General features: G+C 53.8%; 1 protein-coding gene across 1 annotated transcript; it reads left to right on the forward strand.

Moving 5' to 3' along the window:
* The first annotated feature begins 2,777 nt into the window (after positions 1-2,777).
* Positions 2,778-12,165, forward strand: PHOX2A (paired like homeobox 2A). The gene is made up of 3 exons (XM_032793205.1): positions 2,778-3,000; positions 5,521-5,708; positions 11,734-12,165. Exons 1-3 carry the CDS (start codon positions 2,778-2,780, stop codon positions 12,163-12,165), a joined length of 843 nt encoding a protein of 280 aa, XP_032649096.1.
* The last annotated feature ends 5,551 nt before the right edge of the window (positions 12,166-17,716 follow it).

Below are 17,716 nucleotides of genomic sequence, written 5' to 3' on the forward strand. Positions count from 1 at the left end.
AGCGCCGGGGTGCTGGCGGAGGGGGCTGATTGCACTGGGGGCAGAGCAGGGGGCTGTTTAGCGGGACGATTGAGTGACGGGAGAGGTTTGTCTCTGAAAGGGATTAATGGCCACAGGAACCAGCTCATGCCCCCCTCCCCCCGAATAACCAAATATACCCGCCACCCGATATCAGCCAGCCAGACCCCTCCCCCACGGATCTAGACCCCTCCCCCCCATGCTCCATGTAAACAGCCTGTACTCCGGTGCCCAGCGCACCCCAGGGTCCCTGCCCCGCTCCCAACGGCCCTTTCCTGCCGCCGGGATCCGAACTGCGCCCCGGCTCCAGGCCAGCGTGTCTGTAGCTATATCCACACCCGCACCTCCCCCACCACGAGTCCGCGCCCCCCCAGTACTCCGCTGGTCCAGTGCCCAAACTCTAACCCCCGCCCAGGCGGTGTCTGGGGGGGGACTCTAATCCCCCGCCCAGCCCAGCCCGCCCGAGTTTGTAGACCAGCCCCTGCCCCACCCCCAACAGTCCCACTTCTCGCTCCCCCACGCCCAACGGGAAGCGAGCCGGTCTTTCCCGGCGCTGGCCAGCGGGTGGATTTGCCGCCCCCTGGGGCAGGGGTTCGTTGGGGGAACGTGTCTAGGACGGGTCCGCCCCCAAACCCGCTGCCCCGGGGCCGGGGGTGGCCAGATTTTGTTTTCATCGCTATTTCCCTGCCCCGATTAGCCCCGGATCTGCGCCAGCGGGAACAGCTGCGGTGTGTCCCGAGCCAAACCCGCTCGGCTCGATCCAGGGACTAAAACACAAGAGCCCCCCGCCACCCCCCCAAATAATTAGGAATCTTGGCGGGGGGGACTGGTGGGGAAGAGGCTGAATAACCGGAACAGCACAAACGAAACCAAACCCCGGGAAGCCAGAGCAGGGAAATAAACCAAACGGGGATGGGGGGTGCAGGAGCGGGGGAGCTCATTTTCTAGACATCTCGGATTGGGAAGGAGGGAGCCGAGGGTATAGGTGGGAAGAGACGCCTGAGAAAGAAAGAAAGAAAGAAAGAAAGAAAGAAAGAGGAAGGAAGGAAAAGAAGGGAAGTAAAGAAGGAAGGAAGCGCTAGAAAAGGAAAAGAAAAGAAAAGAAGGAAGGAAGAAAGGAAAGAAAGAAAAGGAAGGAAGGAAGGAAAGGACAGAAGCGCTAGAAAGGAAGGAAGGAAGGAAAGGAAAGGAAGGATGGACAAGACAGAAGGGCTAGGAAGGAAGGAAAGAAAAGAAGGAAGGAAGCGCTAGAAAAGAAAAGAAAGAAAAGGAAGGAAACACTAGAAAGGAAGGAGAAAAGAAAAGAAGGAAGGAAGAAAGGAAAGAAAGAAAAGGAAGGAAGGAAGGAAAGGACAGAAGCGCTCGAAAGGAAGGAAGGAAGGAAAGGACAGAAGCGCTAGAAAGGAAGGAAGGAAAGGAAAGGAAGGATGGACAAGATAGAAGCGCTAGGAAGGAAGGAAAGGACAGAAGCGCTAACCAGCATCTTTCCCCGCCCCGCCCGGCAGGAGCCCCCAGCCCCAGAGAAAGCTGCACTTTGCTTCTAACACTGCGTGGGGCGGGAGGGGCCCCGCGGGTAGCTTTGCCCAGCAGAGGGGCGCGGGGGGCTCAGGGGCTCCCCACCCACTGGAGCAGCAGGCAGCGGTTAACTTCGAGCTGGCCGGGGGGATCCCGCGGCAGCCCCCGATCCTGAACCCCCAAGCTCCGCCCGTCCGAAAACTCCCATTGCCCCGGGGGGTCGAGCCCTGCGTGGAGTGGGGGCGGTGCGGCTCGGGGGGCGATCCGGGGGCCGCTCTCGCTCTCACACACCCTCCGACCCCGCCACGCCGCTCCTGGGTTTCCATGGCTGGTCAGCGGTTCGGGGCTCCACTCCGGCGCAGCCCTGGGCGGCGGGTGGATCCGAGAGGGGAGAGAGCCCCCGGGCCGCAAGGGGAGACCCGGGGGTGCTGCCTCTGGGGCTCGGGCAGGAAATAAGGGGCTGTGGAGTGTGTTAGACCCGATAGGGAGGGAAGGCCCCCCTGTGAGCCCCTGGCACCAGCCCCCTTCTTTGGCTCCATTTTCAGAGGGGTCTGGGCGAGTTGGGGGCTGGCTCCGATCCCCCCGCCTGATTCCCGAGCCCTGTGCCCTGGGCGAGCCCCCAGTCTGAGCGCCTCTGGGGCTCTAAAAACCCGGGCTAACCCCGCAGGGCCAGCGGCGGGCCTGGATCTTCGCGAGCTCCTCTCGCTGCTCCCATCCCCGCAGGCAGGGCGGACTGGGGCAGGGAAGCGGGTTTGAATCCCCTCCGCTGCGCTGCTTGGGCCAGAGAAGGCCCAGCTCAAGCTGGGGTTTCTCGGCTCCAGCAGCAGGACCCCCCGCCCCGCCCGCCACAAAGGGTTAAGGGTTGAATTGCTGATGCTCAGGGGTGGGAGGCGCTTCCCCCCGTTCCCACTGCCCCTGATAGACTCCGGAGATATTGTCATGCAAAACCAACCGACGCCTTCCCCATTGTCTCCCCAGCCCCAGCCACGTATATTACACGGCGGCAGGGCCCGCCAGCCGGGAGCAGCGGGAGAGGGGTGCATGGAGAGGCACCTTCTCCAGGCATCCAGGAACTTGCTGAGCCAGGAGGACCAAGAGCTCGGAACAGGGGGTCGAGTGGCAGCCGGACCCTGGGGCGCTGAGGCTGGAGCCCTGAATCGGACTCCAGAGACCAACCCCTCCGGTGGTGCCCTCGCTTCTCTCCCTCCCCCGAGCTCTCCGGCCATCCACCTGTGACCTCCTCTATGTACAAAATGGATTACTCCTACCTCAACTCCTACGACTCCTGCATGGCCGCCATGGAAGCCTCTGCCTACGCGGACTTCAGCTCCTGCAGCCAGGCAAACACTTTCCAGTACAACCCCATCAGGACCGGCTTTGGGAGCAACCCGGGGTGCCCGCAGCTCAGCACGGCCAACTGCACCTTGGGGGCCCTGAGGGACCACCAGCCTTCGCCTTACTCCACAGGTAAAGACACGAGGCCAGTGACACTGGAGCCAGGGACAGGGTGGGACGAGTTGGACACGGCGCGTTAGAAGTTCTCGAGATGCCCAGGTGCTAGCGAGCCAGAGAAGGGTCTCCAGGGGACCCGGAGGATCTAGGCAAATTTGAACAGATAAAAGTGTGGCAAAGGTCTGAGGGCTTTTTGCGCCGCAATCTGCCACCCGATCTCTTTATATCGGGTTGGCTCCCCCCCACACTTTTTTTTTTTTAACAAAAAGGTATAAACCAATTTTGCAAAATGCAGTTATAAAGATATAAGATTTGGCGTCTAATCGAGTTAAGGAGCCGTATCCCTATGTTCACAGCCAAAACAAATTAATGGGTAATCAGGTTACAGCAACTGGAGGATTAGATCAAGAAATCTAATTTAATATTTGCAGAAATGGCTTCTAGATTTTTTCCCCTGAAATTATTAATTTCGAGACTTGAGGGGGTTTGTTTTGTTTTGGGAAGGGATCGCATCCGCCTGAGCCCAGCTGGAATAAACCAGCGCTCACTGCAAAGCCAAGCCGATGCGTTACAACTTTTCCTGGTCAGTTTCGTGGTACTTTGTCACTGATCGGCTGGTGTTGGTAATTAACAAAAATCCTGAAATCTCCTTCCAGCGGCAGGGTCTCTCGCCAGGCGAGATACAAACCCATCCCTCGGCCACCTCCTGTAGAAACAGATCTTACTCTCGTTTTAGGTACGATTCCTAATACACATGGTCACAAAATCTGCGCAGGGTTCGAAGCCAAAATCTGCGCTGTTTAGAAAACACTACAGGAGACAAGAGACTTCAGACGCCAAGAACTTCAAAGCGGTGCAACCTTCCGCGTTGTTTTCTGCTGGACCTCTGCCAGCCTTGATCCGTAGCCATAAACCTGGGTGTATAGAGAGCCGGGAGATGCATATGCATCTAGCTATATAGACTAGGGACACGTACATAATATGCATCTATCTCCGCATCGATAGCAAGAGATACATGTAAATACCCAGCTATACGGAGACACACATTTAGATATAGCCAAGTATATATTTTATCAGTAGAAACAAATATATTTTTCGTTATAATCTCTCTCTCTTCCCATACAATCTAATCTAATCGATCTAATCCCCATACACCGTATCTATCTATCCATCCCCATACACCGTATCTATCTATCCCCATACACCGTATCTATCTATCCATCCCCATACACCGTATCTATCTATGTATCTATCCCCATATACCGTATCTGTCTATCTATCCCCATACACTGTATCTATCTATCCATCCCCATATACCGTATCTATCTATCCCCATATACCGTATCTATCTATCTATCCCCGTACACCGTATCTATCTGTGTATTTCTCTCTCTCTCTCTACCTACTTAGTAACGGAACCTGTATTAAACACGTTTTTCTCTCTGGACCAAGTTGCTGGCGATTGTAATTAGTTTCCCACCTATTTTCTATTTCACTGTATTTCTCTGTGATCTGTCTCTTGCCGTGTGAACAGCCCTGACTTCGCAGTGCCGGTCCCGGGCCACATGCTCCCCGCTAAGCCCGTGCTGCGGTTGTCACCGTTCTCGCTTTAGCGAGGCTGACCCGTAACAAGGCTATTTTGACATTTAAACCGTTCGCTCCCGTCTCCGTCTGGTGCGGGGCTTTCGGGGTATTTCCGAGAGCCGGGGTCTAATTCCGCCTCGGGCCGAGTCCTTCCCTAGGACACCGAAGCAAAGACATTGCCCTGCCCTTACCCAAAGGCTGCAGACACGATCCTGGCGGATATTGTTCATACAGCTCCAGACTCTGGGATAGCGGTGCCGCAGCAGATGCTGCTGCGATTGGGGGGGGGGCGCCTTGGTAAGGCAAAAATGTAACAAAATATTAATTAATAATCAACCAAAGAACTAGCCCGCGCGCTCCGAAATAGCAAGTCAAACAATGACAATAAAACGGACCACTTCGTTCTTAAATAATTAGCTACTTACAAATGGAGCCACCCTACAAATAACAGCGAGGTAACAATGAATAACCTATTTAATATTCATAAACCAATAATTAGCAACGGCGTCACTGCTCCAAGCGAAATCTGCACAAGAATCAACTAACAGCCCAGAGTGCAACAACCGTTCGCTGGTGCCACATTCCTGCTGAAACACACACACCAAGTGCAACGTTATTGCCCTGGAAAGCCCAGAATCAGAGACAATCCAGATGCAGGGAACAGTCAAGCGCATCAGCATGAAACCGGAGTGAACAATGTAATAACAGCGAATGCACTCCTGGTACCCGAACGATATGAAGGCTGGGAGTGTCCGAATAGCCTAAGTGAGTTAGGAACCCAAGTTAGTGGGAGTTGGAGACAGTCCTTTGTGAATGGCTAGTCACCTTCCGTATCTATCATCTATAGATCGCTACAGATATAGTCTCCCCTTTAACTGCACCCTCTGCTCTCAGACCCTCGCGCATTTTCCTGCTCAGTAAAGCTTCCTCCTATGTCTCTCTCCCCTTCAGTTCCCTACAAGTTCTTCTCCGACCCCTCGGGCATCAACGAGAAGAGAAAGCAGAGAAGGATCAGGACCACGTTCACCAGCTCCCAGCTGAAGGAGCTGGAAAGGGTCTTTGCTGAGACCCACTATCCAGACATCTACACCCGGGAGGAGCTGGCGCTGAAGATCGACCTCACTGAAGCCAGGGTCCAGGTAAGCTCAGCCCAGCCCAGTTAGCCATGATGGGGCTTGATATTCATGACACAGCACTTCCCTGAAATGCAGAGTCGCCTGCCTTTATTTTTACAAATAAATAACAACCCTTTTATGGAGCACCTTCCATGCAAAGATCTCAGCGTGGCTCACAGACATTAGGGAGTCAAGCTTCACACCATCCCTGGGTGCTAGGACTCCTGGCATTACCACTAACAGTGTGAGCTGGACAAGTCACGGTCTTTCTCCTTGCCTCAGTTTCCCCATTTGCACAACGGGGTGAGGACACTCCCCGTTGTGTCCTCACCCCATTGTGCAAATGGCGAAACTGAGGCAAGGAGAAAGACCGTGACTTGTCCAGCTCACACTGTTAATGGCAATGCCAGGAATAGGCTGGAGGAGTCCTAGCACTCAGTTGCATGCACTAACCATTGTTTCATCCTTCCTTTGTTTAGGGCTCCTATTCAACAAAGCTCTTAAGCAGGGTCTTAATTTTAAGCAGGTACCTCTGTCTTATTCACTTCATTAGGACTTAAAATCAACTTAAAGTTAAGCACGTGCTGCATCGCTTTCCTCAGCTGGGGGTCTCTGGGTCCCAGTTCCCCACCTGCAAAATGGGATTTCCCTACCTCCCAGGGTGGGTTTATAATCATAGAACCCCAGAAATGTCAGGCTGGAAGGGATCTTGAGAAGTCACCTAATCTAGTCCCCTGCGCTGTGGCAGGGCCAAACAAACCCAGACCCACCCTGACAGGGCTTTGTCCAGCCTGGTCTTACAAACCTCCAGTGACAGGATCCCACCACCTCCCTTGGAAGCCTATTGCAGAGCTTCACTACTTTTAGAGTGACAAAGTTTCTCTTAATATCTGACCTAAATCTCCCTTGCTGCAGATTAAGGTCCATTAGTTCTTGTCTGACCTTCAGTGGACACGTGTCTTACATAGGACACTCCCGTTAACACACCCCAGCATGAGGTCAGCCTCTTTGCACCTGCATCCCAGCACTGGCTCGTGTTCAGTCTGTGATCCTCTATCACCCTCAGCTCCCCGTTAGCACTGCTGCTGTCTAGCGAGTTACTTCCCATTCTGCAGCTGTGCATTTGATTTTGCCTTCCTACGTGTAGTACTTTGCACTTGTCTTTATTGACTTTCATCTGGTCGCTTGCAGACCAAGGTGTGGAGGTCAGTTTCAATTCTAACCCTGCCCTCCAAAGTGCTGGCAACACCTCCCAGCTTGGTGTCCACCACCGATTTTATAAGCATCCTCTCCACTCCGTTATCCATGTCATTCATGAAAATATTGGCTGGCACCTGACCCAGGACAGACCCCTACTAAATACGTCCTCTCAGTTTGACAGAAAACCATTGATAACTCCTCTTTGGATGTGGTTTTTCAACCACGTGTGCAACCACCAAATAATTCCATCTAAACCACATTTCTCTAGTCTGCTGACCAGACTGTCACGTGGGCCCATGTCAAAAGCCTTGCGAAAATCAAGAGCCATCACATCTATTGCTTCCTCTCAGCCATGAGGCCAGTAACCCCATCAAAATATTGAAGCTGAATATGAGGATTTGAGAATAAATACTTAGCAGCTGCTCGGATTGAGCTCTATAAGTCACTAGACGTGATGGAGCATTATGCAGCACGGGGAGTGGTAGTCAGGACTCCTGGGTTTACCTCTGCCATATAGCTGGTCAGATCTGGGCCCCATTGGGTCGGGCACTGCACAGACACATGGGAAGACCTGGTCCTGCCCCAAAGATTCCAGAAGAGAATCATCCCTAGTTAGGAGCCTGTAGTTCAAGGCCCCAGTTCAGGAGCATATCCCTGTTCAGGAGAGCACGTTTAACCCTAAGCAAGTGCTTTCCTGAACAACGTGCAGTGGGTGGACCGTTCTTCCACCATAAGGGTAATTAACTGTTAGAACAACTTGCCTAGTGATGTGATGGAGTCGCCATCCCCTGATGTCTTTAAATCAAGACTGGCTGGCTTTCTAAAAGCGACACTCTGGCTCCATCCGAAGTTGTGGGCCTGGTACCAGAATCCCTGGGGTTGGTTCTCTGGCCTGGGCTCTGTGGGGGTCTTAGATGCAATGACTTTCTGACAGCGTAGCCTTTCCTGAATCAGACCCAAAGTCATAGCTCGGCTCCTGCCCTGAGAACACTCGGGGTATCAATTCAATGTGACCTCAGCCCACTTATGAATTATCCTGTCCTGAGCTGTCCCAGGGCGTCAGACCCTTCAGCAGAGCCTGGCGCAGATGAGGTCTCTGCATTTCAGTACAACAGCAGTTACCTGCCCCATTCACACACCCATTCAGCAGGTGTGCCCCTCCCTCGGAGGAGAGTGGGGCTTTAAAGAACCGCTTGTAGCTGGCTGGAAGGCAGGGACCGTGGGGATGTGCTCCTGGGTCTGTCTCGCTCAATGCCTCTGATAGGCAGACGGGGAGGCAGGAGAATCAGGAGCTCGTCTCTGGCAGTGGTTGCTCCTGGGGTGAGGGAGCTGCCTTTTATTTTTTCTGGGAACAAAGCACTGGGGAAAGGAGCTAGCCTGACAGTGTAGGGGCCTTGTGTCCGGGCAGCAGTCCCTGGTTCTGTGCCGAAGGGACCACCCCATTAAGTGCCCTCAAAGCACTGCCCAGTGGACACCCAGACTAGGGTTAGTGCTCCTCATCCACTGAGTTCAAAGCCCTTTACCCAGGTGACAGGGCCCATTATCCATGTTGGACAGATGGAGAAACTGAGGCAGCAGCAGGGCAAGGGACGTAGCCAGGGTCTGGTGGCAGGTCAGCTGGGAATAGACCCCACAACTCCTGACCCTCACGCTTATTCCCTAAACTGCTGGGCCCCCTGCAGCAGGCTCCTCATTGAGCACTGCCTTTAATTAGGCTCAGGAGCTGGTTACACAGTCCCAGCTGGTCCCTGTGCCCGTCCAGTCCTTGTCCTGGCTCTCTCTGCTGAGCCTGCCAAGAGTCGTGCAAATTGGGACCAGAATCGTGGGATAGAGGGGGAGGGGGAGGGGTAATCCCCCGCCTTGCGAATTCCGTCTCGTAAACACCCAGCGCCAGTGGCTGTTCTAACACAATGGCATGACAGTGGGTCTCAGCGGCAGGCCTGGCCTGGCTGATCACTGCCTGCCCTCATTTCCCATCCTAGGGCCAGCAGATCCTGCAGATGCCATGCGGCTGATCCGCCTGGAGGAGCCATGCCGGCTTAGTGCAGTTCAGCCCCGTGCGGCTGATTTCCCCCGGGGTCAGCTGCCGAGAAATGGCCACGCTGGCTGCGGGCCCCATGAGCAGTGACTGGGAGGCTCCGCTTCGCCTCGTGTGGTGGGAAACTTCTACGCCAAGCTCCAGTTCATCTTAGAAAACAGGCTCTTGTCACTCGGCCCAAACAAATCTGGCTCCAGAGCTGGATCTCTAGTCCCTACCCGAAGCCATCACAGCCTCCTAACTCCACAGTGAGATGGCTGTGCCGTTACTGAGCCCGCTGGCTGCAGCATAAGCAGTAGGAGCAGATAAACGGCTCAGGAAGCAAAGCTCCTGTCTCTGTGTCACACACTACGGCCAGGTGCTGCAGGGTGCAGAGCTAGGGCCTTTAGCACGAGCCTTAGCACTTGATTTGAAGGGGCTGCTGGTTGTGAGTAGCCACCGCTTATCAGCCCCTGGGGCGATCACTAGAGGGAGCCACAGCCACACACAGTCAGCTAACCCAGCCACAGAAAAAAGCCACGGCCACGTATAAGGAGGAGCAGAAATGCTAGTAAATTGAGATTTTCTTTTTCAGTGGTGGGCATCAAAATGGGTCTGGGGAGGAGAGACAGGCAGGGACAGAGACAGGAGACAAAGGGCTGGATTCTCCCCTCCCATTCAAGGTTACTCCAGATTGACACGGGGCGAGAGCGAGCAGAACTGGGCGCTTCAGAACAAGGACTCAATGTGGGGCTGTACACAAGCGGGTCTGGCCTCGGCTGAGCTCTCCTGGTGCTACCGGAACATACTAATAACTAAGAATAGAGGCAGGGAGAAGGAAAGGCCTTTTCATTGCTGTAACCGTAACGATCACGTCTCGGAGCCAGTTCTGCTCTCTGCGATGCAGGTGAAAATCCAGGAAACTCCATCAGTGAACGGAGAATCTGGTGGTCAGGCTGAAAGGGCCAATAAATAGGTCCCAGGACTGGCAGTCAGTGCATGGGCAGCGAAAACTCACCATCCCCCGTGCCACACGACTGCCCAGAGCATAAGCTTTTGGGGCCAGAGCCCGTGCATTTGTTCTCGGTGCACCCAGCGCCTGGCTCATGCGGGGGGCGGTCTCTTGGCACTATTGCAATACAAATGCAGGTGTGCCACCCCCAACCCTTCAAAAATCAGATAGCAGGCTCCCAAATCAGTCGATTTTTTTTAAAATTGGGATCTTATTTGCCTGCAGCTTTCCTAGCCTTATTAAAAAGAAAGCTGAGATTCTCACACAATCTCCTGACTCCTGGAACTGGAGCTTTAAGGGGGAAAAAATCAGCTATTGTGAGACTGGGACAAGTCATTTCACCTCCCCGGAGAAAAATACATTACCGGCTGTTATAAAAAAGACGGTGATCGGTTGTTCTCTGTGCCCACTGACTGTACAATCAGACACAACCAGCTTAACCTGCAGCCAGGGCGATTTAGGTTAGCTAACAGGAGAACCTGGTTGTTGTATCTGGAACAGGCTTCCAAGGGAGGTTGTGGAATCCCCGCCATTGGAGGTTTTTAAGAACAGGTTGGACAAACAGCTGTCAGGGATAGCCTAGGCCAGTGGTTCTCAATCTACTTGCCATTGTGGGCCACATATGCAGCTCGCTCTGAGTTATGTTGGCCACATCCACACACTGTATATACCGCCTGGATGCCCCTGAGGATGTCACATGGGCGCAGCTGTGTGCTGATTGGGCCACAAGCGGACGGCAGGTTGAGAACCACTTGGCGCAGGGGGCTGGACTTTGATGACCTCACCAGGTCCCTTCCAACCTGACATTTCTGTGATTCTATGAAAATCGTGAGAGTTGGCACCACTGCCAAGAATAATAATAATGAAAGAACCAACAACCTGTCTGTGAAATGAATGGCTGGTAAATTTCCAACACGAAAGAAAAAAGACTAGAATTTAACAGCGAATACAATCACCTTGCGTGGCCAACAACCAGCCAATCTCCACTCAAACCCTCCTTTAAACTCACTCCTGATGCAAAGCCCACCTCAGAGAAGACAGCACTGACTAAAATGTCCATCAGCACCATTGACGAACATCTATCACTATTGTGCCACATGGTGCTTTAGAGCCCAGAAGAAAAGTGGCCGGTCCCTTCCTGAGATGCACCGAGTAGCTCCGTTAACCTAGTCCCAGATCCTGAGAGGCGTTTGTTATGTTCATGGCACACACATGGAGAAGTTAGAGAAAAACCTAAATCCTTGGCTGGTAGGTTACAACATAACACTGTTTTATCAATTAGAACTCAGAAGGATAAAACACAAGAACCAAAGAGAAAGAGAGAGAGAAAGCAGGCTGCTTCAGAGGCAGAGGCACAACTCACTCCACCTTATTCTAGATGAACTGCTGCTAGCTAAGCCAGCTTGCATGCTTCCCTGCAGAGCCCTCTAGCCTGCAAGCAGGATCAGGAAAACACCCAGCTCATTTAAAGTACCAGCTTTTCATTTCAATATGGTTTTCAATATACTGCAGTATTTGGGCACTTAACTCCAAGTGATGTCAATGGGAGTTAGGTCCTTAAATACCTTTGAGGATCCAGGCCCTGTTGCTTTTGGGAAATCTGATCAAGAAGTGGGGATTTGTATAGGTGGTTGGATGGAGCTCCTCAGATGGAAGGTGCTATAGAGGTGCAAGTGAAATCATTATTAAGCCTTACTGTGATTCCATCACTCAAGAGACAGCTGACTAGATAGTGGGTAGATCCCTCTTTCCTCGCTTGACTTGGTTTTTCTGTCCCCCTTCCCGTTTCCGGTCACCGTCCCACCCCTCACCCCATCCAGGTTTGGTTCCAGAACCGACGCGCCAAGTTCCGCAAGCAAGAACGGGCGGCAAATGCCAAAGGGGTGAATGGCGGCTCCTCGGCCAACAAGAAATCTGATCCGCGCTCTTCTTCGGAAGACGACGAGTCCAAGGAATCCAACTGCAGCCCCACCCCAGATAGCACCGCTTCACTGCCCACCACGGGCAGCCTCAACAGCCCCGGGAGCAGCCTGAGCCCCAGCCCAGGCACGGGGCAGGGCCTCGGACCCAGCCATGCCACCCAGTCCTTAAAGGCTCCCATCTGGCCAGGGGTCAGTACCAGCAATGGTGCCACCAACACGGCAGAGCTCCTGAAGGCATGGCAGCCAGCTGAGGCCATGCCAGGACCTTTCTCCGGCGTCCTCTCCTCCTTCCACAGGAAGCCCAACGCCCTCAAGACAAACCTGTTCTAATGACCGGGAATGGACCGCGACAAACAAACATTGCCAACTCCTTCGTGTGCCATTGTGTGCGACATCAAATATCTCTCCCCCTCCGCCCCCTTCCCTAGCTGGTAGTCTCCAAGGTTCCTCTCTCTGTCCGCAGAGCCAGGTGGATCCCCCCAGGCCTCGGGGAAGGCCCAGATTCTCCCAGGCTGGAGGGAAGTACTGAAACAGACATTCGGCGGAGCCATGCGTGCAACCCACCATCTCGTCCGTGCTTCTAGCAGTACCCAAGAAGACAAATGATGCAGCCCCTGAACTGAACTGCCCCTCACCCCACACATCCCTAGGGAGGTCGACCTTGCCCAGCCGGGAGGCCGGCTTAGTGACTACCAAGCAGCTTCCCTTGGGGTGGAGACCAGTGCGGCTGGCCAGGCACTCACCTCCTGTAGAACAGCTGTGTGGTGGATCAGTCACTGGGGAAGCTCTTCCCCACCTCTCCCCCAATGTGCACAGGGCTCTGGCTGAGAAACATCACCTTCTGCTGCCACCACTGTTCTCCTGGCATGCTTAGATCGCAGTGGAAGAGTGGTCTTCTTTTTGAGCTCCTGGTACGCCAGGGTCCCCTGGGTGTGCAGTAGTCTCCGGACCAGACCAGGCTTTGCTTCATTTTAAATGTCTGTACATAAGTAGCTATATGTAGGGAGGGGGAGTACCCCAGCAGCACAGGGAAGAGGGGGCGTGGAGGACAGCTAATCCTTCTGTTGAGAAGCAGGGAGCCTTCTCTAGTGTGCCATTGAGCCATTAGCCACGGGCAGGGCAGGTGTGGGAGGGTGTTTCCTGGCCCTGTTTGGCCAGAGGCCTACGCTAGCCATCTCTTGGTACGATGCAGTCAGGGACAGAGCAGAGAGCGTGTTTCTTTAGCTTCTCATGACCCCTTAAGGAACCAAGGAAGGGGTGTAACAGCCCTGAGTAGTCCTGGGGATGCAGGTGGGTATAGTGGAAACTGTGATTGGACAGTCCCTGGTCAGAAATAGCCAGCTTCTCTCCCCCACAATATCCATTAACCTTGACCCCCATCCTGAGAGGTAGCAGGGCTCTTCTGTCCATTCCTGGGTCGAAGCTGTGGCTGGAAACCTGGCGTAAGTTCAGCACCAACTCTGCCTCAGCATGGGGAGATGTGGATGGGCACCACATGTGGCCCCTTCTGAACCCATCCAACTGTTTTCGGGAACCACCAGGCCCGGATCCTTGGGGCCCACGAGAGGAAGGCTCTAGCACCCTCACGCTTAGCCCCAGACCAGAGGGGTGGCCATTTTGAAAGACTATCCGTGGCGATGCTCTTCCCCACTGACTCCTACGACGTAACACTGTGATTGAAAATACCGCAGCGGGCAGCTGGCCCCCCATGGCACTGGACTGGTTTCTCCATCAAGCCAAGCGAACACTCATTAGCTGGACCCTTGTGACGCCTTCTCTATGTAGAGGGCAGGTTTGAGGCCGCCAGGCAAAGGAGAAGCACTTTCTTTTGGGTGTGGCCAATGCTGATAGTTTATTTTATTGCTCAATATTGAATTTCAATTGAGACATTGCCCAGCGGTGGAAGGAGGGAAGAAAGCACTTTATGGCGAGGCTGGGCAGGCCAGCCGACTTTGTCTTGGCATGTACCTCGTTGGGTGAGCGAGGATCAGAACAACCGAGGCATGGGGAGGACTGCCCGTGGCTTCTGCAGACAGTTGCTGGCAGCGCCTGGATCCACTATCCCAAACTCTACGGCTGCAAGGACCCCAGAGAGCCAGCAGGGACACCTGGACTCTGCTCCTCAAGTGCAGAAAGGAAACCAGGCCAATATGTCTGTTTAGGACCCCTCATCCCACCGGATGCAAAGCGTTTCACAGACTCCACACAGAGAGACCCCGCACCCACCCTTCCGACGCTGCTCCCGTTGTCACGGCTCCAGGAAGTGGAGATGAACGCTGTGTCCAAATGGAGCCGTGGAAGGCACTGGAGGGAGGTGGGATGATGTCACACTTCCGGTGGGCAAGGACCCCAGGATTGGTGACTTTCTGGCAGAGATAAGGGCCACTGTCCATGCATGGTTTTGCCTCTTCTCTGGAAGATGACCCCTCCAGCGGCCAGCACTGCTCACTCGCAGGCAGAGTCACGGGGAGCCCCTTGCCTCGGACACCGTGTCAGGGCATTGACTGACTTCCCCGCAGCACAGCCTCTCACCCAGCCACCAGGCTGAGGCAGAGTTTGGCCCTGACACTACCAGAAGGACTCCCCCAGCCCATGCGCCTGCACCACCAGGGTGTCTTTTGAAGGTCGCTGTCCAGGCCCAGCCCTGTTGACCTGGGATGATCTAAAGGGGAGTGGCTGCAAGCTGTGGACACCTCAGACACTGACATTAACGCCCAGACTGTTCTGTGCTGCCGGGCTCGGGCCTCTAGTTTTCAAAGATGCCTGTGGAGAGAGCCGTGACTCATGCCCCTCTTTCCTTGGGGGAGGGTGAGGGCAGAGGGAGCTGCATAGTCTTGCCAGCTGCAAACCGTTCCGGAAACAGACCATGGGTAATATTAACAAGTATTGAACATCTAGGAGCTTGGACAGGCCTAAGAGCTGCTGAGGGTGGGGCAGGGCTGGGGGTCTAACCAGAACTCAGAAGGGACCAATCCCTGAATGTCTATTGCAGGCCCAGAACTCACAGCCATAGCACGCCCAGTCACTGCAGCAGTGAGTTCCAGAGATGCCTAACTCAGTGAGGTGCCCAGCCCCCACTGGAATATTATAGGAGTTGGGTGCTCGTGCTGGACATTCCAGCCCATGCTGTAGTCGGTGCCTGTTGTCACAGAGCAGACCCCTGCGGAGGGAGGAAACGGGTCAGAGGAGATGCCAGAGGCTGCCGAGGTCTTGTCACAAAGCCTCTGGCTTCAGGCAGGTGTTGGTCTGAGGTGGCCCTGCTGAGATTAGCATAGCTGCGTGAGCTGGGTGTGTGTGTGTGTTTGTGTGTGTGTTCTTCACAGAGATGGTGGGCGCCAGATCAGTGCCATTTGTAGTTACAGCCGAAGCCTGTCCCCATGGACACACCCACAAATCTACCTTCCCTTGCCTGACAAACTCCTGAGCATCATGCATGGCCAGTGGCCACTGGCACCAAAGCCCGTCGCAGGTGTTCCTAGCACCGGGGCAGTAGCTCTGCTTGTGGGTTCGTCAGCAGGGAACATCCCTCACTCCGGTGTGGGAGAGGCAAAACAAGAAGAGATATTTAGCCATTCTCAGTTACATGATGCTATTATGTGTTCAGCCGGTGCTAGGGTGAAGGAGAGATGGGATCCCTGGAGAATGTACCTCAGAGAGGAACCTACCCACAATGAACCTCATCTCCGGGGAGGTGCCTGTGTATGGGGAAAGTAAAAGGGTCTTTAATGGAAGAAGCAAAGTCATTAAGGTCCCCTGCAGATCTTAGTAAAAGTTGCGGGGTCGGCTCTGCTGACTTCTGGCACTTCCTGTGCTGTGAGGAACTGATCACTTTCTGTCCTCAATGACCAGAGTTGAAAGCAGAACATCCCAAAGCGCAGCCGGTAGGGTCAAGCTCATGAATTCAATGACCCATCTAATAGGGGTGGTGAAGGGTCACCGGCCAAGCCCCCTCCACTGAGCACTAGCTACGCAAACACTGCTCACTCATGCTTTTGTGCCTCTCATGGGTTCTTCCCTTGTCCTCGTGCACTCTGCTGGGTTTGGAAGTTCTGCTCCAGCGGTGAGGCCAGGCAAACAGGACGCAGCAGGGACCAGGGGAGAAGGCATATCCCTAATGCCACAGAGGCCAGGCGCATGCCCTGTATTCACAGAGGAGGGGGACACTTGGGACCCTACAAGTGGGCTGTTTACCAGGCCCGGGGAATCTTGCTGACTGAGCTATCCCCATCAGGAGCAGCTCAGTAGCCCCTTTGGGTGCTGAGGTCCCCCCTTATTGGACGCTGTATGACTGTTGTTTTTTTTAAACCTGTTCTGTAATTTATTGAACCCATTTGCCAATTATACTAATCCAAATAAAACTTAATTTATTGAAGAAGCCACTGGCCGACTCTGCTCTTCGGAAAGGGGGGACGGTAATGTGGTGGGGAAACCCCAGCTTGGACTGGAGAGATGGAGGATGAGGAATGTTACCTGCCCCAGCTCACAATCCCAGGGTTAGGAAGGCCAGTTGGTGCCCTGCCCGAAGGTATCTGCACGCCCCCTTCCCTGCAGAGGGCGACAGAAGAAGGTGACGCCGTTGTTTTAGTTTGGGATTCAGACCATACCTAGCATCAATTCCTGGCTCTGGCACAGGGCTCGTTGGGGCCTAGGCATGTGAAACGGGCTGTCCTGAGTTCCAATCCCAGCTCTGACACCGTCTCCCTCTGTGGAGTTGGGCAAGTCCCGGGCCCGCTCTGCGCCTCAGTTTCCCCAATAGTACAATGGGGATAAGTGTCCTGACCCCCTTCGAGGAGTGGGAGGGTCAATAAATGCCTGGAGTGCATTGTGCTGTGAGGGAGCTGTGTCTGTCCATACTCAGCCTTCATGCAACCATGATAAAGAAAGTGTCTTCCTCTCGAAGGGAGACGTGAATTCCCAATCTGGGGCGCGGCCAGCAAGAGAGCATCCAAGAATGGGCAGAGGTGAGCTTGAAAGATCAGTTTCTTTTGCACCTTCCTAGCGCTGCTCACGTCACTCACCACTGAAACAGATAATGGAGCGGCTGGAACAGGACTCGATTAATACAGAATGAAAAGGGGGCAATGTCATTAATGCAAATCAGCACATCAGCTCCTCAGATGAAGTGGATATGTTTTTTTCATCCAAGTTTGGTTGATAAAGGTAATAGTGTTGCCATAATTTATTTAGACTTCTGTTGGGTGTTTGACTTGGTACCGCACAACATTGGCTGTTTTTCTCAACGATGTGCTCTCGGGATTATTTGGGGGGAAGCTCTCTGGCCTGTTTTATACAGGAGGTCATGTTAGATGACCACAGCGGTCCCTATGAAATGCAACCACCTCTGGGGAGAAACGGGGCAACTGTTTACCAGCCACGCAGCGCCACAACACAGTAGTTTCGGACGGGAAGTGGTGAAGAATACAGGATGTGACTGGAACCCAAGGGGGAATTTTAAGGATGCAACATGGAATTTTACAAATTGAGATTTTGCCAGGAATGTGGGAAAAGTCTACTCACCTCCTGAGAAAATGCTCTTGGGTCTGTAGCACAGGGTGGCTTGGCTGTTTAAGGCCCTGTTCCCAGCTCAGTGCAGAAGCAAGGCATTCTGGGGATGTTAGTTCCCAAGACTGATGGGAGTTGTATTAGACAGCAATGCATGCTGGGAAAAGGGGTGGTATATAAAAGAGCTCCTTTTGCCCTGGTCAGAGATGGACTGGAGAGGAGAGGAGCTGTTCTCAGCCCCTGATTCCTGCCCTGGCAATGAGGGTTAGTCCTGCCTGTGTGGTTGGTGGAGGAGCTGCATGAGGAATGGGAGGATGGAGAGGAAAAGCCTGGACCCAAGTTCATTTCTAACCTGGAACTATTGGGGGGACCCTGGCAA

Source organism: Chelonoidis abingdonii, chromosome 1 (genome assembly GCF_003597395.2).
Source record: "Chelonoidis abingdonii isolate Lonesome George chromosome 1, CheloAbing_2.0, whole genome shotgun sequence".
NCBI classification, from domain to species: Eukaryota; Metazoa; Chordata; order Testudines; family Testudinidae; genus Chelonoidis; species Chelonoidis abingdonii.